The 24,799-nt window shown below is 41.2% G+C and overlaps 1 protein-coding gene across 3 annotated transcripts in view; it reads right to left on the reverse strand.

Moving 5' to 3' along the window:
• Positions 1–2,612: 2,612 nt before the first annotated feature.
• The window catches only part of LOC142559235 (palmitoyltransferase ZDHHC3), a 31,436-nt gene continuing 9,249 nt past the window's right edge, over positions 2,613–24,799 (reverse strand). The window contains exons 3-6 of one of the 3 annotated variants that reach the window (XM_075670873.1): positions 24,202–24,423; positions 20,607–20,688; positions 19,040–19,170; positions 2,613–10,338 (exon numbers count right to left, since the gene is read on the reverse strand). In XM_075670873.1, coding sequence (XP_075526988.1) covers positions 10,180–10,338; positions 19,040–19,170; positions 20,607–20,688; positions 24,202–24,423 — 594 coding nt within the window. In that variant the 3' untranslated portion in view covers positions 2,613–10,179. Of the gene's footprint in view, positions 10,339–16,749; positions 16,949–19,039; positions 19,198–20,606; positions 20,689–24,201; positions 24,424–24,799 lie in introns of those variants that run through there. The other 2 variants (XM_075670865.1, XM_075670879.1) reach the window with 2 other exon arrangements.

Raw genomic sequence — 24,799 nt, forward strand, 5'->3', positions numbered from 1 at the left:
TGTAGCTGGCGACGGTGATTTAGGAGGCGGCAACGACGTTGATCCCGCATGCTCACCATCATTCATGGAGCGGACGGTGATGCAACGTCCACAGCGGAGCTCTGTTTCCAGCCGTGGTACCCCGCACCTCCACCAATATGTTATGGGGATGTCGGGAGTATAGAAAGACTGTATTTACAATATATATACAAGATGAGTCAGAGTAGTTAAGATGGCTGACCACCAACAACACGCAGCAGCCAGCGTCTCCACGATCTTCTTCCTTGCTCTTGTTTCAACCTTCCGTAACAGTATATAGGCAGCAACGTATGTCGCGCTTTCCGAAGGTAAATACGGACATTGTGCACTGATAAGACGAGGATTGGAGCTTTCAATTTACCTGGTCAGTGTGTACTGGAATAAAAACCAATGAGTTCCGTTTGTGAGTTGGGGTGCACCTTTCTCTTTGCAGTTAGCTGATCCGTGTGATAATGTTGTCTGCATCAATGCGTCTTATGGCTGGCACTTGTTGGTGCTCACAGTTGCGCAGTGTTCGAGGTAGGGTCCAGGCTTGGGAACACAGTAGACAGGCGCCGCCCGTAGGAATGCTCAAACTCCGGTGAAACTTGAGAATGACAACCAATCGCACCAAGTTGCGTTCCCTTCAATAAGTTTCCGAAATTTTGCGAAGGATTTTTTTAGCAATGTAACTTGTATTAGTGTAAATGCATAACTTGTAAACGAATCAAAGCAGTTGCAATGAAATTCAGCTGCGTGCACAGTGTCAGAAAGCAAACTAGCGGTGCTGTGGCGAAGCCGAATGCTCCAAATCTGTAAGAACGAGTGCTGCTTGCAGTTGCTTCTAAATTCCTTGCGAGAAAATATAAACTCACAACTCACCACGTTGAATAAGAAAACATCTGCTTACACTGCTAAACTAATGCATGCTATCAAAATAATGTCGCCTTGCGGTATAACATGTGTCATGATCAACTTCAGACCGGTGCCTGCGGACGAAAGTACATTAGCAAGAATATTCCTGCTGCTTAAGGCATTAATGACAGTAATGCTGGGGTAGAAAACTAAATTAACCAACCCAAATGAAGCTTAAGCATACATCACTAATTTATTAAAGTGCCTGCCTAAACAAAGTACACTCTGCAATTTGAAACACCAGCAACATATATATATATATAAAGAAAGTAATGGCCTACTCGCCAGGAATAAAAATGTTCCGAATGAAGTGTTTCAAACAAACCACCATTGTGTCAGTATCTTTTTCCCACTGCGCAAGTTTCTTATCCGTGTCACTCTCCACTGCACACTCTGCTACTTACGGGAAATGACGAAATGATGTCTTCCCACCGCGATGACATGCCATATGGTACACAGCAAACTCTTTTCAACATCTGCTCTCTTTTCTTTCTTTTTCGGGCTTGAGCGCAGCGGCATCACGTGACCATTTGAAAACTATGAGGCCATGCTGCAGTGCACACTCTAATGCGTGCACTGCAACATGGTGCACCTAACAAGGTGCACCTAACTTGCACCTTGTTATGTGCACCACACTGATGTGGGCTGTTGTGTTCAGCCGTTTACCCCACGACAACAGTTAGTCACGGAAAACGCGATAGTGGTGAATGGGCCGATGACCTCATAAAAGCCATCTTCAACTGTGATGATTAATGGCCACCAGTAGGGTTCTGTGATGAGAGGATCTACCAAGATAGGTTCAACCAGGGGTGACTCTTCCAGGAGAGAACATTCCTTGACATCACCCGTCATCCGCCCAAACTGCCACGTCCGCGCCGGAGAAGGGGTCAGTGTGTTGCCCCCACCCATCTCCTGTTCATGCACAGTGATGTGCATAGCTTTCTTCAGAGGGAAAACGCTACCAACCTCCAGATTGGCGAGACATGATGTCACTTGTTTCCTGACACCAGATTGGGGGAACAGAGACTGGGCAATGACAACGCAGGGGCTGCTAGAACTTGATCATGAGCTTATTTTTTTGTATTTCTTGCAAAGCTCTTGTACATAATTCAATATAAACGTGTGTGTTTAAACATCTTGGATATTAGGCCTAGCCCCGCATTCCCTTACTAGTCCACGCTTAATGGATACCACAAATCTTCGGACCCCCGGTCGCAACAGGGTCAACCGCTGATGAATAACACTGCCGCGTCATTACAGACTCTATAGGCTGCTGTGATTCCATTTAGGCAGAAGTTTAAGCGGCGGTTAAAGGCAAGCAAGGTATGTAGTCATGCTTAGTACCTAGGCAAAGGCAAATTTGAGAAGTTATTCAAGTCCCCCGGTTTCTCTCGAAAGACTTTTTGGATCGGGCAAATACATGAAAGAACCTATCGTCCCAGACCACAGCTGGGTATACCGAATATTCAATTTGCATGTCGAATTACTTGAAGATTCACTATTTTATTCGTATATCGAGTATTCTACCCCTGATTCAAAGTCCAAGTGTGCATTTGGTTTAATGAAAAAGATCCCCCGCTGGGGGTGTCTCATGATTATCTTTTTGTGAGACTGCAATCTTTAACACACAAAAATGCATACAAAATGTTGTATACTACACAAACAGGTTTTGAAAGAACAAACAAAACTCTTGTCGCATTAAGTTTCGTACACGCGGCTTTATTATAAAGAAAATCAGGATTTGGCAGTGCACATCCTTGTGAGAGAATGTACACTATTTCTCGAAATTTTCTTGGACCTTCTTTCAAACGTAAATGGATCAAAGCAAACTTGAACAAGAAAAAAGTGACCATTGCCCCCCATGCAGCCATGGTGGCTTGAAGAACCACAAGTTTTACCATGCTTCAGCATCCATGCTTGGTACATTATACTGTCCTGTGGCCCAATTTACAGATGTGCATTGGTTGCCACAGTGCATGGGTATAGTACTCCACTGCAACCAAGACAGGTTGAGAAAGCTATCTGCCATTAGAAGTGTCTTACTTAATTTTTTTGTTGTGACAAAAATGGACTAACACGTACATCTACATTGTTTTCACAGCCCTACAGAACACTCCATGTGATTTTTTTTCCTCCTGCAATATTCATTTAGAATCGCAACCTTAATAAGTGCCTTTGCTGTTATCAACCACCATAATTTTTCACTTTCCTTGGGATACAGGTTTCAGTTTCACAATTCCGTTGCTAAGCCCTCATCAATACACAATTTTGTATGTCTTATAACGGTCACTGTGCCAATGTGAGTGATGAAGGTTAGGAGTGTACAAGTCTTTACCACGATATTACAGTACCCCAATCTGTTTCTCGTGCTTGAAATCAGCAACAAAAGTAGAATCTGCTATATAATGCTGGTCAACATACAGCATCAGCTTCATGAAGGTGAAAAAGCATGTTGGCAAGTGTGATGCATCATGTCTGGCAAGATAGGCTGGCCAAAGCAGCACCATCACGACAAATATGCAATAAGTACTGGGAGCACCAAACAAACATTCATGGTCAGCTCACAGGTGTTCACAGATAAGTTCGATATGTCCCATATCTGACAGTCAATATAAATTGACTGTTAAGGCAGCAAAATCACATTAATGAAGGATCTATAGTCTAGTGGGTGCCGAATGGTGAATTTTCAGAAGTGGATTCTATCAAATAAAATAAATGTACAGACAACTCAACCGACATCAGGTTGAGTTGTGATTCCTAAAAAAACTTCTAGTTGCTTTAAATAATATATGGCACATACGGTAGACGATGACATGACAGACCTCTGCACATATTGCCATGGCAATATCTTCAAGCAGAGGGGCAAAAACACAATAAAGCAATTCTTGTTTGTCATCAACGTTTTTTTTTTTTACTTAGGTCACTGCCATTATCCTGCCCACCTTGGTCAGTGTTGCAGCACAAAATTCACACAGTTCAATAACACTTTCAACACAGGGACAAATATGAACATCACAATGTTAACAAACCACCAAATAAATCACAGTCTCCCAAGTCAAGAACAGTCATCAATATTTTAGGACAACACAAATCTCAACAAGATGTCTCCAACTTGACACAGTTTGTCTCATGCATCAACAGAAACGACAGAAAAAAAGAGAAAAGGCCTCCACAGCAGACATGCACAATGAAGGCTGCCATCTGAAAAATACTTATATTTTTTTGTGCACTTGACAAACAGTCTGACACGAGAAACCATACACCTGCTGTGCTTTGGTTCAGTGTATTCAAATGCAGAATTTTACCTGCCATGACATTTCCTGTGGTCCTGAACAGTGTCGCATCCTCCTCCTGATTTCTCCCCCAACCTGTACATTTTGGAAATGCTAAGTATGTAGATAAAGAGCACTCCAACTAAGTAGAGCCAAGCTTTGAACTGCTGCTCTAAAGAAACACAATATTGATGTATAATTTATTGCATAATGCAACAGGACATAGCCAGATGCAAGCATGCAGCAGTGCTGCATAACAAAACAATGTCTAGCATTTTGCAAGAATGCTAGGCTTCCGGGCTTAAGAGCATTTTTTTTTACAAATAAATTATAATTATGAACCCCTCATGAATCTGCCTCCAAATTAACTTTTTTCGCAAGCAAAAAAAAAAGAGCAGGTACATCATTTGCACATTCTTCAGCATAAATGTTCACTTTAACATTCCATTTAAACATGCCATTTCTGGTGGCACATCTACAGGTTGTTGTTATGGTGCCCTTAGTTTTAACAGTCAAATAACATGGCTACTTATGGGTACCGCATCCTGAAACTGTACTTCTAGTAACAATTACTATCATAAAATATGACCCAAACAACACAAGGAGTTCAATCAACTGCATTTACTTTCATTTGCGAAAGCAATGGTACTTGATAACTGCACTTATGTTGCCATTTGTCTTGCGTTTGTGATACTAAAAACATTCAACAGTTTCACTTGTGTGGTGGTTCGCATTTGCTTTTTACCTAAATTGCAGTTGTAAGATCCAGTCAGCTCTGTCTATTCTCACATTTTGCAAACTGTCCTCAAGCTCTGGGAAAATTCATTTTGAATAACAGCTCCTCTACAGAAAGCTCCATGATGTGTTTGATTTAAAATTCTGCATCTTTCTCACTGAAAATGTTTGTTTTCAATACTTCAGCAGCAACAAAAGATACCAAAAGTCAGTTACCTGAATAAAATATAAAATGAAAGTTTAACATAAACTTTCAAAAAATGACCATGAAGAGTAGTGAAGTCTCCCATTTATAAATCATAAGATTTCAGACTTTGTTACTTAGGCAGGACACTTCACACAGAGTACTAATTAAAGGGGAGGTCAAGAAAAATATTTTTTAAATATTTGTACTAGAGATTTGAAAATCCACGCACTTATAAAGCATTACAAGCAAATTTCAAATATGTCATTAGTTTCTATGTAGCCACTATAGTTCTTGAGTTATGTCCTATACAATGGCAAAATAGAGCGATATTGTGGGCACATTATTGTGTAATAAATTTTCACAAAAAGCTTTGTGCTGTAGCTTATTTAGCTCTTCGTAGACTGCTAAGTGCCACTATCTATTCAAACAGCATCTACAAATACTGCAACTATGAAAAACAAAAATTAGGACACTTCAACTAATTTTTTTCCCGATCACATGAAAATAACCTTGCACATCTATAATTGTCTTATACTACAAAATTTGGCATACATACTCTTGAAGATATGCACAGTGCTGATAGCTAATTGAAATTGCAATATCTCCCAGCAGTAGCTGCAAAAGTACAAGGTTATATTTCAGGGAATTGAGAAAAAAGAATAGTTTAAATGCTCTAATATTTTTGCATAGTTCCAGTAATTGTACATGTTGTTTGGCTAGATACTGGCACTTTGTGATCTACAAAGAGCTAAACAAGCTGTAGCATGATGCTTTTTGTGAAAATTTAGTACGTAGGAATGTGCCCACAAAGACTACTATATTTTGTCATTGCGCATCACCATAACTGAAAAACTTTAACAGCTACACAAAAAGTAATGACGTATTTGAAATCTGCATGAAAAATTCTGTAATTGGTTGAATTTTTAAATCTCTAGCACAAGTAATAAAAAAACGTTTCGAGGTGCATTTACCCTTAAATGGCCCCTCACAAGGCCCCATCAGAAATGGTGCTTGCACATTGAAACTTCTACAAACCTGCCCCATAAAAACGTTCTACTGCAAGAATTTTTAAAAAAAGGCTTTAGTAGTAGTGGAGACAGAAGCAAAAGAAATCTTGTGATGTGATGGTGCGAGGAAGTAAACTACCCTACCTACAGTACAGGCTCTCTCCCATTGCCTTGAGCTGCATCCACAACCAATAGTCTTCCCTTGCATTCTCCTACGACGGAACTGAAAGCCCACATTATGTGTGACCAAGGCTCACCTCCTTTTATTTTTATTTTTTTCAATTACACTGGTGTTTTTTCTTTTTCTTCTATTTTGGGGGGGGGGGGGGGAGGGTTAAGTGGTGCATTTCCAGTACTGATTTCGCCACAGTGGCTAGAGTATTGCATTGCTGCTAACTATGTGGTGCTACAGGCAGGCAGGATTCTGCGTCTTAGTAGACAAGGCAGTTGATCTGATGATCAACTCTTACTGCCTAGGAGACCGGCTACTACGAGAATAAGGGCATACAAGCTTCCGTTTGAATCCTCAACTGTTTTCATGGTGTACATAGGTGTCATATTTTGCAGACATGTCACTGCATGATCTACGCACAGGGCTTCTAAAAACTGGTGGAAAGCGTTCAAAGAAGCACTCGGGTGCCATCCATTATCTTTTGTCATGTTAGCTTTAGTCATGTCGCATCAGGATTATGTGACCATGGCCCAGAAGCAGTAAGTGCATGTATATTCAAAAGGAAGCGAACCCCCTGTCTCTATCCTAGAGTTTTGAATTTCATTTTTACAAACAAAAGCACATCTGTTTGTTTTTAGGGCGTCAGGAACAGCACCACCATAAGCAACAAAAACAACAGCACTTTCAGGCCACATAGAAATTCATATGAGAGGGGAAGGTAGCTCATTAGTATATGGGATTACAACCAAAGATCAGAAGGTATGCAGTGCAGTTAAATTAGCTAAGAGCATGTAAACAGCACATACCAGTTTCAAGCAATGGCTTCCTGCCAACTGAAAAGACACCCAATAAAGTCATGACACTCTTCCAATAAAATATTAGCAGTTTCGTCAGAAAAGCAAAGCAACGATTGCGATAGCAAGTTAGTATAGACAGCTGTACGAAGTAAGGATAATAGTTTTATCAGCCGTATAAACTTCGAAACATTCACTTACTAACTAAATTAACAAATATGGTGTCAGCGCGCAGAAGCAAACATGAACACATCATGCTCGATGAGCATGCACACTCGCTGTTAAAACGCTGGTGCGAGCAAGCACGGCAGCAGCAGCGAGCGAAGTGAACTTCATGCAGTCTATCCCTTCAGTGCAAGAGCAGTGAGAAAACAGCATGTGCAAAGGTGTGTGCCACCTGCAGATCCCTTTCATGATACGGCACGCACGACTTTCAAGATTCAAGATAGAGCAAGTGTGGTCGTGCAAAGTACGCATTTGTTGGTGGAGTTGAAGCCGCTCGCTTCTTTCCCATGCTGCCTCCCCGCTTTCCTCCATATATGGCGCACGAGATTCAGCTGCGATCGTCAGTTCCCCTTGCACCCGGTTGCGAAATGCACAGTTGCTGCCGAAGCACAACGCCGCCACACCCCTCCCATCCCCCACGATCTTCTGCGCAACGGAAGACGGCACGTTTGTTCCCCGCTTTCTTCCTGCGCGCACACCAGATTGAGCCACGATTGCAGGCTCACCCACGCACGGTTTCACTCACACATGCAGCATATGGTGTGCAGCGACAATTTTATCACCTGTATGGTGACGCCAATGGCAGAAATGTGCCTGGAGCGTCTATATAATTGCTATCGCAACAAAAACAAAGTGCCTTAGAGACTGTAATCATGTACCCAAAACAATTTATAAAAGTACAGTGGCCATTCAAGACCAATCAGAGGATCACAAGTCTAAAGGATGCGAAAGGAGCAAAAATGGCTACAAGAATAAAAAAAACATACAAGCAAGCTAACAATGTCAAGCAGTGACATGGAAATGCTTCTCAGCAAACAAAAAACAAAAAATACCTATTCTCAAGTTTGTCCACTCTGTTGGTCTTCAGCAGCTAGCACAGTCTTGTATATTTAATAAGAATATAACTCCCAACAGGGGCTAGATATGCTAGCAACATGTCAATACAACAAAGCACTATGGTTAGGGTTTGGATCAGACATTTATCCCTACCTAAGCGGCATTTTTTTTTCCAAGCATGCACAGAAATGTTCCACACAACTTAAGCCAATTTGTAAATTGCTTTTAAGGAAACATTTGCAAGCATGTTTAACAGGTCGTTGAAAAAGTGCATGCAAATGCCATCACAGAATGTCGGCATGTGTCTTCTGATGCCTACACAAGCAAAAAAAAAAACATTTTCAGCTTGAGAGCCAAGAGTGTTTAGCGCCCTGATATATTGCATATGTATGTGATGACCAGATTTTGAACAATAAATAATGCACTTTTCAAACAACATGCACAGACAGTGTGTTCAAGTACAATGATGCTGAAAATATTTTCGCAGTAAAGGTGCAGAGCAAGTACACACATTACACAACATTCAAATGGTAACATCGTACCTATGGCAAACTATCAATTTTGCTGTACAAGTGGCATGGAAAGCATGCTATTTCATTTGTGATTTCATGCATTCTGACACTGTGCCAATATGCAAATACAGAGCATCATTACATATGCACAGGTTTGCAATATCTAGGTTCTACTACGTTAAGAATTCTTGAGTCATATACATTTCTTTGCATTCACATAAAATAGCTTTCAATAATTTGCACTTTTATCAAGTTAAAAAGCAGACCTCCAAAGACACTTTGTGCGTTTTTATGCTGCTATTACTTTAGCCTGGCAAAAGTGCTCCATCGTGGCATTAGTCCATATAAACAATATCATACAGACATTCAACACAGCACAAGGTAACACGAGCAAGCGAACAGATATAAATGGTTGTCTATAAACAAGTTTAAAACATCAAGTTCCCAAGCCACATTCAGGTATGCTCCTTGTATTCACTTCATTTTTATACCACAAATATATCACCATGAATATTTCAAATCACTCTAAATGATTTCTGCTTTTTATAAAGCAGGCTTCTGTAAATGAACTTCATGAAGAATTCTGACTTTTTGAAACGTGGAACACAAAGCATATGAAAAAAACCTCTTCTATTTAGTAGCAGCTCAGTTTTCAAAAAGGCAATCTTAAGTCAACACTGTGAGTACTATCAAACTGCCACAAAATTTGTTCTCAAATCTCATAAGATTTCTACTGCAGCTTTTAGTTTACTTTAAGACCTGCCGCTTAAAAATCTAAGCCGTTCAGGGGCGGTATTCTCAGAGATCATTTGTGGAGATGCTTTCACTTTCATAAGATTTTGTGCGACTACCGCCAGGTGTGCCAGTGTATAAAGACAACAGCATTCTTGGAGTCCAGTGCAACACCTCATGAAAGTGACAGTGTCCCCGAAAGTGGTCTCTGAGAATACCGCCCCAGGCTTAAACGAAGAAGCAGACAATCAGATGGTATCATAAAACATCTTGTAGTAAAAAGACTAACATCGACTGACATCAAGTGTGTTACTGTTTCACAGCTTACAAGTCTAGCAGTTCATGTACAATTCTACACATACACAAACCTCCAATAGTGTACAACATTAGTTGGGGGCACATAAACACCATTTCTGTCACTTCTCATTCACCTTAAAATGCACACTTGTATTCCGGCTTCCTTCAGCTTCCACATAACCACAAGTATTTCAACCACTCAGGCAAGCAAAAAGGCAAGCCAACTCATTATGGTGTGCCACTGTAAAAATGCCTCCTATGAGTGGCACCTGGTGTGGCTCCCAGTATGTCCCTGCACATTTTTGTTTCTCAGTGGATTAAAGTGCTTTCACAAGGAATGGATGGTTGTCCTGCATCAAGTTTCTTCCACAAAAAGACTTAGATGCATGTCTTGCAAGACACCAGGTAGGACCTAATCTTGAATAGCAGCACTGGGTTCATAAGGAAGGTGTGCAATGTTCACCACGTTTGCATTCACGTCACTTCTGGAAATGGTGCTATACAGCATACAGGTAACCTGGGAGCAGAGGTGCGTCTCCAGCAGATGTGAAGGGAGAGAACCAGGAGAGAGAGAAGCGCCCAAAGACAGCCCGCATGCTCCGCCATGGAGAGCGTTTCTGCCATCTGGCCACTTCCTTCTTCAGCTGCTCTATGCCCTGTCCAAAGAGATAAAAGCTGTGTTACATCATGTGCACAATGTGTGTGTGTATACATACTGCTTGCAAAACAACAAATGCACACCAGCAACAACCTTCAATTTTCCTTCATGCTGCATAAAGCTGGGCACATCACGCATAGGCCTCAACACTGACAAGTATGTAGATTATGATGTGGGTTTGGGTAGCCTAGTACTAGAAAACAGACCCTGCATTCTATACACATATGTGCCTGTAAGATTTGTGTCATGTCGCTCCAGTTATAGCCTCATTTACCACTGCCTACTGTTCCTGATCAATTCCTTTAATCTGTGCAACTTCAAGCTATAGCTAAACATAAATGTAACAAACGCAGTTTTAAAAAAATTATGATGCAACAAAAGTTTTGTCTTTGCATAAAACTCTCACAGATGGCCTTGTATACTTTTGCCTGATATATAACCAAGACAAATTTACCACCATAGCTTTAATTCAATGAAGTCTATGCACAGTATGGTCCACAGTTGAAGGGGGACACGATGCAAGAAATTGCAACTTTCGGTGAAAAGAAAAATGCTTTCAAGTTTCTTGCAGTTTCAGGTTCCTCAATGATTCAGGGTATGGTGTGAGCAAAATTGTAGCTACATCTACACAATAAAGAAGTAGAAATTCACATTTTTACTTGTGCTTGTGGCGCCTTGGAAAAACAGAGGGCCCTTGACCGCCATTTTGAAAGTGCCATTTTGAAACTACATTCATGGCTCAAGAGCAATGACACCGCCATGCATTTAACAGGGACAAAGCAATATGACCTTCACAAGCGGTGCTCATGGATGCAAACATAACATGCCAACAAATTCTTCAATGGACTGGCGTGGGAAAGGTTCCCTAACACTAAGTTCGGGTCACTGAAGGCTGCTGAAATGACCACAGCCCTGGCAGTTAGAGGATGCAATGTTGGCCCAAAAGGGATTGTGAGAGTGCCTGAAAAGTCTAGCATTATTTGTGGCGTGCACAAGGCATATCACTCAGAAAAGATTTTCAAAGAGTGTGTTGTCCACGACAAGAGTAAATGTAGCAGAGTTCAAATCCTGCCAAAAAAAGCAAGTGGAAGCTTGAAGCCATTGCAATAGAAGAATGCAGGATACAAGAAGGTCCCACATATGTTCCAGGTTGATTTAGGGAACACATATGAAACACAAATAAAATAGAACACTTCTAAATCTTTGAAGTCATTTTTTTTTTTCATTTCACATTTTGCCTAGCTGAGTTCACGAGCGCCTGCACACGTCAGATTCCAGAACTACAAGGCCAGAACCGTTAAGAATTCATTCTATATTGAGTTACCCATTGCAATTAGGAAAACGCATCTATCGTGGATAATTCAAAGTAGTTTTTAGGCACGTAAGATTTACGAAATGGGTTGCAGAAATTTCCAAAGCGCACTGCCAATATGTGCCTACTGAGATGCCCCCCTTTTGTTATCAAAGCGAGCGCATCGTACACATTATTACCCATAGAGTTTCTCACTATAACACCTAGAGGGTAATCTGGCGCCACCGTCTATGGGAGTTTCTTAAGAGGGCACCGTGCCGTCATGGAAATGACTGTATATGTGTCTGCGAGGCTCGTATTGGCTGGTGTTGTAAGAGGCTTCATCTAAAACGTGGATATGGCTACGCAAATAACGCATTCTCAAAGTAAAATCTTCATAATATGTTTCCATTCATGTATATTACATCTTTACTCACCCACGATGCATGACCAAGCGAAGAAAAGCAAGAGCAGACGACCAACTGTTTCAAAGCGAGCGCGAACCTTGTAGTCTGTCCTCCAACTTTAGCGGCCCGCTGATACTTTTTACGTAACATGTAGTCGTACACACAATAACAAGTTCTCATAGTTAAACAAAACATGTTTTCGCGTAATAATAAAGCTAAAACAGCTTTTCACATGCTGTTCTAGTAGAAAATGAATCATTGTGACAGACGGAACGGTACTTGCCAAGCGCGTCTTCAAGGTGTCCTGTCTCTACGAGAACGATGCCAATCCGAATCCACAATATACCGGCATTCCCATGCATACCACAGCGCAGCAGCGCCAGATTTCCCTCTAGGTAATGTAGTGAGAAACTCTATGTTATTATCATTTTAAGCGTGAGTAGCGGTATGAGCTCTGTGTTGTAGAGAACTCGGTGGCGGAGTCTTCCGATTCGTTCAGGAGCAAAAGATTCCACGTATATATATATATATATATATATATATATATATATATATATATATATATATATATATATATATATATATATATATATATATATATATATGTACGTATACTCATTTTCGAGGGTTTCTATTTATACTCCTGTAGATCACAAGCATGTATTCGCAACTGCTAAATTGAATGTATTGCAAGTGCGGCAACAAAAGAGATGTCCATAGGTTTCCCGCACGAAGTGTACAAACAATGCCTAACTGATCGCAGATGCTTAAGCTGTAGCTTAAAGGAGGCATCATATAAGCGCTTTCCAACCATAGAGCAAGGCCGCTTCCAAGGCCGCCTATTTTACATGCTGCTCAGGCCTATTGTTTGGCAGCCTGTCTTGCCACTGAGGATTTGCCTTTAAGTGAAAGTCTTTGTCAATGCACCCTCCTCACATCCGACGTATCAGCCTTTCGCAGTGCATCAGTACCAGTTCCGTCTCATTCGGAAAGACTTCTCCGATGCATGAGACAGGCAGCCGAGACCGTGAACTGTTTGGTGTACCTCCCTCCATACGCGACTAGTGAATTCGCGGTAAGCGCTGAAAGCTTTCTTTTTTCATTTTCTTATTTTCTTTTTTTCCACACAACCTTTAAGTGCTGTTCAAATTCGCCGAAAATATATCGTGTATCTAGCCACATTTATGGCCACTTGCGTACGAGAGACATGTTAGAACCAGTGACAAATACTATGCCGTGCCACCTGCCGCGATCAGCGAAACCCGTGTAACACAGATAATTTAGGCATGTTTTCAGGCATTTGAGATATACTAAATTGACTTAAACTGACTCTACCGACATGCCTCACGCTGACTTTCTAGTGAGCAGTGAGAGACCCCCGCCAAAAAAAAATTGTAGTGCTAACGGAAGAGAAAAAAGTGATGAGAAGGTTTGCAGTAGCCCTCAAACAATAAGAAAAAAAGAAAAAAAAATGATGTAACGACAACAGTTGCAACATTCAAATACAGATTTTCAAGTAAAAAAAGAAAAGGTAGTAGGGTACTTTGCGTACATTTATTTCTTCTACATTTGCACTTATATTCATTTTCACGGGTTTCCGTTTGTACTCTTGTAGATCACGAGCATGTATTTAACAACTGCTAAATTGCATGTATTGCAAGTGCGGCAGCAAAAGAGACATCAATAGGTTTCCTGCGCGAAGTGAAAAAAAAATGCCCAACTGATCGCAGAGGCTTACGCTGTATCCATTGCGGATAAATCAAAGAAGTTTTTAGGCACGTAGGGCCCTCTGGGCTGTACTTGTCGGCGATAAGGTAGCCTCGCCACCTACGGGATTATCTAATTGAGCTATGTCGAATGCTCGATTGCCACACTCGGAAGTTCGAATCCTTCTATAAGGTTTTTTTTTTCCTTTTTTTTAATTTGACGATGGCGAGCTTGAAATTCAGTTCCTCCAATGCACATCTGCAGGCTTGGAGTGATGCCTGACGCCGGTAAAAGATGCGGAGAGCGAGTGGGGCTATACCTACTAATCTAGGAACAACCAAATTAGGAAGGCCCACTAAGCTTCAACAAAGACACTCCCTCACCAGAACAAGAATTGGCCTCACCAGTGTTCGGCCACTACCTCCAGAATGATTGCTACAATTAAGCCATGGCCCTCAGTCCCCAGCAGTTGCTGGGGACTGAGGGCCAAAGAGATGATGATGATGACATAGAGGTAATGAATGAAACCGTAACTAGGCTGGCTTAAGAGGCAGCAAATGAAGTGGGAGGCAAGGCACCAAGGCAACCATAGGCAAGCTCTCCCAAGTAACTATGGACCTAATAAAGAAACGACAAAGAATGAAAGTGTTCAACTCAAAAGATAAGACAGAATTCACGGAACTGTCAAAACTGATCAACAAGGCGAAAATAAACGATATTCGAAATTATACCATTAGAAAGACTGAAGAAGCTGTAAAAAATGGACACAGCCTGAAATCGGTGAGAAGGAAACTTAGCATAGGACAAACGAAGATGTAAGCACTGAAAGATAAGCAGGATAATATCATCAGCAATCTCAAAGATATAGTAAAAGCAGCGGAAGAATTCTATACTGACCTCTACAGTACCCAGAGGAGTCAGAATACATCAATTAGAAACAGTAATGAACAGGATACAGAAACTCCTCCTATAACATGCAATGTGGACAGAAGAGCCTTGCAAGACATGAAACGAGGAAGAGCAGCAGGAGAAGATGGAATAACAGTCGATTTAATCAACAATGGAGGAGACATAATGCTTGGAAAACTGGCGGCTCTTCATACGAAGTGTCTACCTACTGCAAGGGTCCCAGAAAACTGGAAGAATGCAAACATTATAGTAATCCACAAAAAGGGAGAGGTTAAAGAATTGAAAAATTATAGGCCCATTTAGCTTACTCCCAGTATTATATAAAATATTTACCAAAATATTCTCCAATAGAATAAGGGCAACACTGGACTTTAGTAAACCAAGGGAACAGGCTGGCTTCAGCAAGGGATACTCTACAATGGCTCACATCCATGGCATTAATCAGGTTATCATGAAACCCACACAGTACAATAAGCCTCTCTACATGGCTTTCCTAGATTACGAAAAGGCATTTGATTCAGTAGAGATACCAGCAGTCATAGAGGCATTACGTAATCAAGGAGTACAGACTGCTTACGTAAATACCTTGGAGAATATCTACAGAGGTTCTACAGTTACCTTAATTCTACACAAGAAAAGCAGGACGATACCTATAAAAAAAGGGGTCAGACAGGGAGACACAATCTCTCCAATGCTATTCAATGCGTGCTTGGAAGAAGTTGTCAACTTATTAATCTGGGAAGGCCTAGGAGTAAGGATCAACGGCGAATATCTCACCAACCTTCGGTTTACCGACAACACTGTTCCATTCAGCAACAATGCAGACGAATTACAACAAATGATTGAGGACCCTAACAGAGAGCGTGTGAGAGTGGAGTTGAAGATTAATATGCAGAACACGAAGACAATAATGAATAGCCGGGCAAGGAAACAAGAGTTCAAGATCGCCAGTCGGCCTCTAAAGTCTGTGAAGGAGTATGTTTACCTAGGTCAATTAATCACAGGGAATCCTGACCATGAGAGAGAAATTCACAGAAAAATAAAAATGGGTTGCATCGCATAAGGCAGACATCGTGAACTCCTGACTGTGAGCTTACCGTTATCAATGAAAAGGAAGTATACAATCGGTGCATTTTACCGGTGCTGACATATGGGGCAGAGACTTGGAGACTGACAAAGAAGCTTGAGAACAAGTTAAGGAAGCGCGCAAAGAGCGATGGAAAGACGAATGCTAAGCATAACTTTAAGAGACAGAAAGAGAGCGGTTTGGATCAGAGAGCAAACGGGTATAGAACTATATTCTAACTGACATTAAGAGAAAAAAATGGAACTGGACAGGTCATGTAATGTGCCGGTTAGATAACCATTGGAAGAAAGGAAACGCAGTCAAGGAGAGCAGAAGACAAGGTGGAGCGATGAAATTAGGAAACTTGGAATCGGCTGGCATAGGACAGGGGTAATTGGAGATCGCAGGGAGAGGCCTTCGCCCTGCAGTGGACATAAAACAGGCTGATGATGATGAATCTACAAAACCTATCACTTCTGCTTTACATTGGACAAGCTTAGTTCTAGAGACTTTTTGGAGTTAAATTTTACGCAGAATGCAACTATGAAGTCGTATTACTAAATCTTGCATTTCTTCTTACTGCAAAATTGAATTTTTACATTCAAGGTACAAGCACAAATGTAGCAATCATATATGTGTAATTTTTTTTAAGTAATAAACTCGGGAACATACAAAATAAAAGTTGTATAACTTCGGCCCTTTTAAGGCAATATACTAATATGCAAGGATGACAAACTGCCTTATAATTCTGATACAATAGGTTTTGTTAAACATGAGTCCTTTACATACGGTAAAAATAACTCCTTTGAAAATTAAGCAAGAACAGTGATATCAAGCACACAGCCTTATATCATTGCAGTAAACAAGCTGCCCAGTTTTCACCGAAATCGAATGAATGGTTTCAAAGTTTATTACTGTGATAGCAATTACTCCAGGCGCACTTTTGTCATAGCCATGTTTGTCATAGCCATGTTTGTCATAGCCATGACATAGCCATGTCATAGCCATGTCGTAGCCATAACCATCAAGTGCAACAGCGATAACACTGTCACCACACGCCTACGTTGTATGAGTGAGTGAAAGCACGCAAGGGTGAGCTGACGATGGCGGCTCAATCTCCTGCGCACAAGGGAGGAAGTGCAACATCTTTCGTCGCGTGCAAGGCACCGGGGGGAGGGGAGGGAGTGTTCTACTCCGGCGGCAGCATGGGCCCTATCTTGAAGACGACCTGCGATGAGGACAGAGTCTAGGTGCAACGAGGGCTGATAGCTTCGTGTTTGCAGTGTTCTTGCCACTTAGTTCACATTGAAGCAAAGGCAGCACGAAGCTCAATTCACTCACTGCTGCTACCATGCTACCTCACTCCAGCATTTTGATAGCGAGTTTCTATGATCTTCGAGTGAGATTTATTTATGTTTGCTTGTGTGCACATAACACCAAGCTTGTTAATTTAGTTAGTATGCAAATTTATACAGTTGACAAAACTACTATCCTTACTTTGTATAGGTGCCTATAATCTGCCATCAGAATTGATGCTTTGCCTTTTGGACGAAACTACAACTTTTTTATCTTGGGCCACATCCACCATTAGTTAGCATTTGACCATCAGTTGTTGGCTGAATTATGACATGAAGGCTTGCAGACTATTTTTTCAAACACATACATGTCTGTGATGCTTTGTATCGCCTGTATCTCCACATAAATTTTAAATGTTCCGTTCTTACTTGCTTTATAGCCATTTATGTGTTCCTTTTAATGGTGAACAATACTGCACATCATGCACATACAATATCAATCTTTGCAAAAATAAATTTTCTTTCCACAAGACGAAAAAAAGAAAAAGAGAAAGAAAGACTGTTTCAGGGATATCTCATTGTTTAACCCAATACCCAAGCATTAAAATACTATCTGTGTGACACAAGGATATCAAGCGGAATGCCCCACGGCAACATTTGTCTAACAAGCAATGTGACCGGGTTAACTTTTGGTGCACTTGCTTCATGCTGATTAGTAGTGCTACTGAAAATTGCTTTGTAGGCACAGGGTTGGGATGGGATGTTGCTGGATAAGTATATATATACCTCTGATGTCATATTGAACTTCAGTCTAACTTCCCTCCTTTCCTCCCCATTATGTGCTGATCCCTATAGCAATAAGTAGTAAGAAATATGTCAAATAAGATATATATCAATTAGTGTAGGCCAATGTGCACAGTAAACATATGTGGCTAACATAACAAGGATCACAGTCAAGTGAAAGCATGGTCGAGAAGATGTACAATGCAATGTGGTGCACACACATGTTAAATAAAAGCTACTGTGGACTAGCAATGGCACTTATAGCGAAAACATGGGCGCACGAGCTCCAAAGTTCAAAGCATGCCACGTCAAACTACATGGAGTGGATCAGTCCAAGGCTTTCACACCAATTAAGTCCCTGTCATACCTGTCATTGCAATCCAGGCACTGACAGCCAGCGGAAAAACTGGTGTAGCACCATCTTTTTTGGTTTATAGTGGTTTTCACCATGCCTGGTGATCTAGTGAAGCCAGCAGGACCTGTTGGACCAGCTAGTCACTAGAACTTGTCTGAGACCTCACAACACCATCATTTTCTTCTTTCGTTGGAGCACACAGGTAAAGTCACACAGAGCTGCGGTTTTGCAGCGACAGCTTAAATGTGCTGATACTCATGCTGTATTTATTCACCATGACATACATTCTACTCATAGCCTTAAACTTTAAATTCAAACTGCCACTCCACGTTTGCAATATTTCATGAGGGGCTTATAGAAAGCAGGGATGCACAGTAAGTCAGCAGACTTGTACTTTAAATTCAAACTGCCACTCCACGTTTGCAATATTTCATGAGGGGCTTATAGAAAGCAGGGATGCACAGTAAGTCAGCAGACTTGTACTTTAAATTCAAACTGCCACTCCACGTTTGCAATATTTCATGAGGGGCTTATAGAAAGCAGGGATGCACAGTAAGTCAGCAGACTTGTACAGTAATAGTACATCAACTTGAAACATGCTTAGTGAAACATTCTTGACACATGCTTGGCCTTTTCCTATGCACTAGCTTCATGTAAATTTCTAATCAAAGCTAACTCTGGACCATGTGGTGAATCTCCCAATGCATTCTAAGTTGGATAGACTGGTAAACAAACAAGTGCCAAAAAAGCTAGAACACTTGGCCCAGCAGCAGCTCTACCCTTGAATGCAGTGGTTTAAAAACTGTTGACAAATGCAGTACATTCCTACAATAACAAGAGAGAATGCATTACCATTCTGATAAGGTTAACTACTTGGTTCCCTTACCGTCTCATCATTCCAGATGGCTTGCAGCTGGGAGGCAAACATGACCAGGGTGAAAATGGCAAACAGCAGTGCCTCGAAGATGAGCAAGATGAGCAGGATGACCGTGACCGCTGGGGAGCCAGCTGAGCATCCTGTTGAAGCATGAGGAACCCCACGGGCTTCCAACACCGGTACCCCACAGCATTAGCCAGGGATCATCAAAAGCCTCACACTGCAGCCTACCAATATATCAGCTCACATACAGGCACATTCTCCACCGAAGGCTGACTAGATTAGATTCTGCACTTAGTAAATCAGCAGAATGGTGTACTCAAAAGCAAACAGCAAAATATTTTCAAAGCAGACAGAATTTTCCAGCAAAACCAAGTGTATTGCACACAACATTTGCAGTCCTGGAATAGTACAATGCAAGAATTCCTTTCCCTCAATTCGTTCCTTTCTTATCAGCCACCGCTCACGCCCAGACCAGTTGATCCAGGTTATACCATAGACATAGCACCACTTAGACCACTGACAAACCATGAAAAGGAATATAATTGGAATAGAATTGTTACATTATTCTGGCCCTACTTTCTACTCCTGCATGAGTCAGGTATTCGCCTGACAGTATAAACAAGCAAACAAACAAGTATAAATAAGTAAACATTGAACTCAAGTTTAAACAAAAGAAATAGAGAGATGCAAAAACTAAAGAAATAATAATAATGGCAACAAACAAATTGACGCACACTGTTAAGGCACCTTGATAGGATAAATTAAAGTTACTTTGCTAAATTTTATTATAGTTTACTACTGTGAAGTTAAAGTTCACTAAGTTTACTAGCAAGTGTCATAAATGTTGAAGTAGAAGGTTCTACAGCTGAATGTCGGCTTTCACACTCACAAATAAAAAACTTCCTACAATAAAGCAAACACAGCATCATCACAAGCTGACACTCAAACATTTATCAGAAATACCTACCTGAACAATCCAACTCTTAAAACTTCAGATTTTCAACTACAACCTACCTAATCCAATCGCAACAGGCATCAAACTTTTCATAATGTGAGAGATGGTAAATACCATATAGACTCCTGTAATTACCACATACACAAATTTCGACAAAAATTATCCTCAAAATATTTTCAAACTGATATGTATTAGCCACAATGCTAAATTTTGAGAGAAAAAAATAGAGCCATTTTCCTGCAAAAATGAACTAATCCAGCTTAGTCGTACATGTGCAACTGTGTTCTATACTTGATACTATCCACTATAGCCTATACATGTCTATAGAGTCATTTCGTTTTGTTTAACTTCTGTGAAGTAATCTTTTGGTAAGAAAAAATAATACACAGTATCTTTTATTAATCTGACAGCCAAACTCTGATTATCTACACAATATCTAAGAATAAGATTGTGCTATTAAACAAGTCTGTATGGTAATAATGTAAACAAAAATTGAAATGCAAACATTCAACATGAGAGAAAGTTTATTCCCCCTTACTCCACTTACTGATTAATAACCCCATTTGTTTCTTCTCGGCTTCCGTGTTCATTGCAAAAGAAAGCATGAAAATAACTCACTGCTCCATTCGCTGTTGATGCACCCAACAAAATGGTTGACCGCCAGGAAAAATGCATGGCAGGAGATCACTGCTATGTACAACTGCAACACAAAAGCACAAATTCTCCATACATCAACCATACTTCAAGGGTGATAAAAAAATGTTTGGCCATGTTAGTTTTGTAGAAAATGTGTCAGGCATTTAACTCTTTCCTTACCAGGTCATAGGAAATCAATCAATTTGCTCTACTGCTTTTTGATGCGATAATCATTGCCTTCAGGGCTCTTCCAAGAGCAACACCATGCACTGTACAAAACGAAGACTGCTCTTTTCATTTTGGACAGATTTGGCAATATTTAGCACACTGGGTATTCTTAAAAAATAAAATTGACAGGAAGGTATTGTCAAAGCTGGCCTGCAGTGCTTCTCACACTTCCCAAATTAAATAAAACAGAATGTGTGCTTAGGTCAACTCAGCTACACAATTTCTAAATGAAGGCAGCAGTGAAGACAGAGGAGCTTCCGCTGGGTTGTCTCTGCTGCTTTAACAATGCCTCAAATGTGGGAACATACTAAAGAGAGTGCGTCATTTTGATTATTACATTCGCCTAATATCAAGTATAACTTCTTCTTTTTTCCACAGTAGGTTGCCCTTTACATTAGCGTTTCCACAGTGTATTATGAGAAATGCTTTTCGTCATGTGAAGTTTTTCCCTCGCACAAGAGCACACAGTCAAGTTCAGACCAACCTTCTGCGGAAGAATGGCTAATAGCCTGATCTCTTGTTTGAACTTGGTCTGTGCAAACGTCCTTAATATTTGCTAGAAATACTGTACAAAGCATGCGAAGGCCCCAACATCAGTTTAACGCAGGTACATGACTAGGCCAACTCAGGAAGAGGACCTTAGTGTTGAAGCAATGAACGACTATCTCATGGGAACCATTAAGGAGTGCGCAATAGAAGTCGGTGGTAACTCCGTTAGACAGGAAACCAGTAAGCTATCGCAGGAGACGAAAGATCTGATCAAGAAACGCCAATGTATGAAAGCCTCTAACCCTACAGCTAGAATAGAACTGGCAGAACTTTCTAAGTTAATCAACAAGCGTAAGACAGCGGACATCAGGAACTATAATATGGATAGAATTGAACAGGCTCTCAGGAACGGAGGAAGCCTAAAAACAGTGAAGAAGAAACTAGGAATAGGCAAGAATCAGATGTGTGCGTTAAGAGACAGCCGGCAATATCGTTACTAATATGGATGAGATAGTTCAAGTGGGTGAGGAGTTCTATAGAGATTTATACAGTACCAGTGGCACCCACGACGATAGTGGAAGAGAGAATAGCCTAGAGGAATTCGAAATCCCACAGGTAACGCCAGAAGAAGTAAAGAAAGCCTTAGGAGCTATGCAAAGGGGGAAGGCAGCCGGGGAGGATCAGGTAACAGCAGATTTGTTGAAGGATGGTGGTCAGATTGTTCTAGAGAAACTGGCCACCCTGTATACGCAATGCCTCATAACCTCGAGCGTACCGGAATCTTGGAAGAACGCTAACATAATCCTAATCCATAAGGAAGGGGACGCCAAAGACTTGAAAAATTATAGACCGATCAGCTTACTGTCCGTTGCCTACAAAGTATTTACTAAGGTAATCGCAAATAGAATCAGGAACACCTTAGACTTCTGTCAACCAAAGGACCAGGCAGGATTCCGTAAAGGCTACTCAACAATAGACCATATTCACACTATCAATCAAGTGATAGAGAAATGTGCAGAATATAACCAACCGTTATATATAGCTTTCATTGATTACGAGAAAGCGTTTGATTCAGTCGAAACCTCAGCAGTCATGGAGGCATTACGGAATCAGGGCGTAGATGAGCCATATGTAAAGATACTGGAAGATATCTATAGCGGCTCCACAGCCACCGTAGTCCTCCACAAAGAAAGCAACAAAATCCCTATAAAGAAAGGCGTCAGACAGGGAGATACGATATCTCCAATGCTATTCACAGCATGTTTACAGGAGGTATTCAGAGGCCTGGAGTGGGAAGAATTGGGGATAAAAGTTGATGGAGAATACCTTAGCAACTTGCGATTCACTGATGATATTGCCTTGCTTAGTAACTCAGGAGACCAATTGCAATGCATGCTCACTGACCTGGAGAGGCAAAGCAGAAGGGTGGGTCTGAAAATTAATCTGCAGAAAACTAAAGTAATGTTTAACAGGCTCGGAAGAGAACAGCAGTTTACGATAGGTAGCGAAGCACTGGAAGGGGTAAGGGACTACATCTACTTAGGGCAGGTAGTGACCACGGATCCGGATCATGAGACTGAAATAACCAGAAGAATAAGAATGGGCTGGGGTGCGTTTGGCAGGCATTCTCAAATCATGAACAGCAGGATGCCACTATCCCTCAAAAGGAAAGTGTATAACAGCTGTGTGTTACCAGTACTCACATATGGGGCAGAAACCTGGAGACTTACGAAAAGGGTTCTGCTGAAATTGAGGACGACGCAACGAGCTATGGAAAGAAGAATGATGGGTGTGACATTAAGGGATAAGAAAAGAGCAGATTGGGTGAGGCAACAAACGCGGGTAAACGACATCTTAGTTGAAATCAAGAAAAAGAAATGGGCATGGGCCGGACATGTAATGAGGAGGGAAGATAACCGATGGTCACTAAGGGTTACGGACTGGATTCCAAGGGAAGGGATGCGTAGCAGGGGGCGGCAGAAAGTTAGGTGGGCGGATGACATTAAGACGTTTGCAGGGACAACATGGCCACAATTAGTACATGACCGGGGTAGTTGGAGAAGTATGGGAGAGGCCTTTGCCCTGCAGTGGGCGTAACTAGGCTGATGATGATGATGATGATGACATGACTAGGCCAGCGTGCTTACACAGAGAAGCTGACCAAGTATGAAGAGGTTAGTGGATGTTCCTCAAGCCGACCACCATTGCTTCAAGAGCCTAAAGAGTGCACAAAGAAAGAAACCACGTGCTTGTTGCAAGAAGTCAAAACGATGCACTCTGCACCAATAGACGCATACCCGTTTTCACATATTCAAAGTCATGACTTACCTGCATAGCATGGGTATTACTATCGGTAGTATTCATGTCACCAAATGTGCATAACTTTTTTGCTGTGGTCTAAATTGAATAAGCTGGAAACCAGAAGCAACATCACATATTCTATGTTTAAGATTTTCTTTTGACTCTCAGTACTTTCAAAAAAATTACAAATTATTGTTTTCATTCACACTTTTTGATGTGCATCTTTGAAGTTTCACATAAGAATTCTCAAACACTTTATAAGAAATTAATATTTCTGTTTTACTTCCATTTATAATGCCAATGATTAAGCTGCAATTTTATGTATCTAGTACATGCTCAAAATATTACATTTTCAAATGAAATGATAAAACATGTAATGAAACATTAAATATTCTGTAGCAGGTACTTTTCTTCTCCGTAGGTTGCCTGCCTGCTAAATTCAATGCTCATCCAGCTAGCACACATTTCTGAAAGGACTTACGCACTTCTGAAAACTGTTCATTCCTTGAGTGGCTGCCTGATTAGGCCTAACTAGCTTGCTGCTGAGGTAAGGGCTTACAGTGAAGAGGACGAAGAACTTCTGGTTGTTCTCGCCAATGCAGTTGTTGACCCAAGGGCAGTGATGGTCCATCTTGCGGATGCACCGCTGGCACACACTGCAATGATGAGCCCGCTCGGGCTTGAGGCAGCTGCACTTGGGACACTTGTAAACTAGCCGACCCTCCCTCAGGCCCAGTTGCTCCACGGCCTCGCGCGTGGCTGTGCCCCGAGGCACCGCACCCTGCATGGCCACAGTCTCCATGTGAGCAAAGTTAGCATAAGCGAAAAAAAAAAATGAAGCTTGCTAAATACACACTATTATGCCCCAAAATGTATCTCTTGGCAATATGATGACATGAAGTAAAAACGGAAAAAAAATTCAAAAAAAGAAAACCTGGGGCCATAGTTGCAACAACCCATTTAATTTTTTGTTCTTTCCTATCATCTATCAAAACGAGTGGTCAATCCAACTGACAACACTGACATGATGGAGCCCAAATCAATGGCAATAGGAAAATTAAGCGAAACATTACAATATATGGCCCCTGACTGTGACAGCCTCAATCAGGAGAAATGCTGAAACTAAGGAAGGAAGTTCAAATAAGCTATGCAAATAA

Source organism: Dermacentor variabilis, chromosome 1 (assembly GCF_050947875.1).
Source record: "Dermacentor variabilis isolate Ectoservices chromosome 1, ASM5094787v1, whole genome shotgun sequence".
NCBI lineage: Eukaryota > Metazoa > Arthropoda > Arachnida > Ixodida > Ixodidae > Dermacentor > Dermacentor variabilis.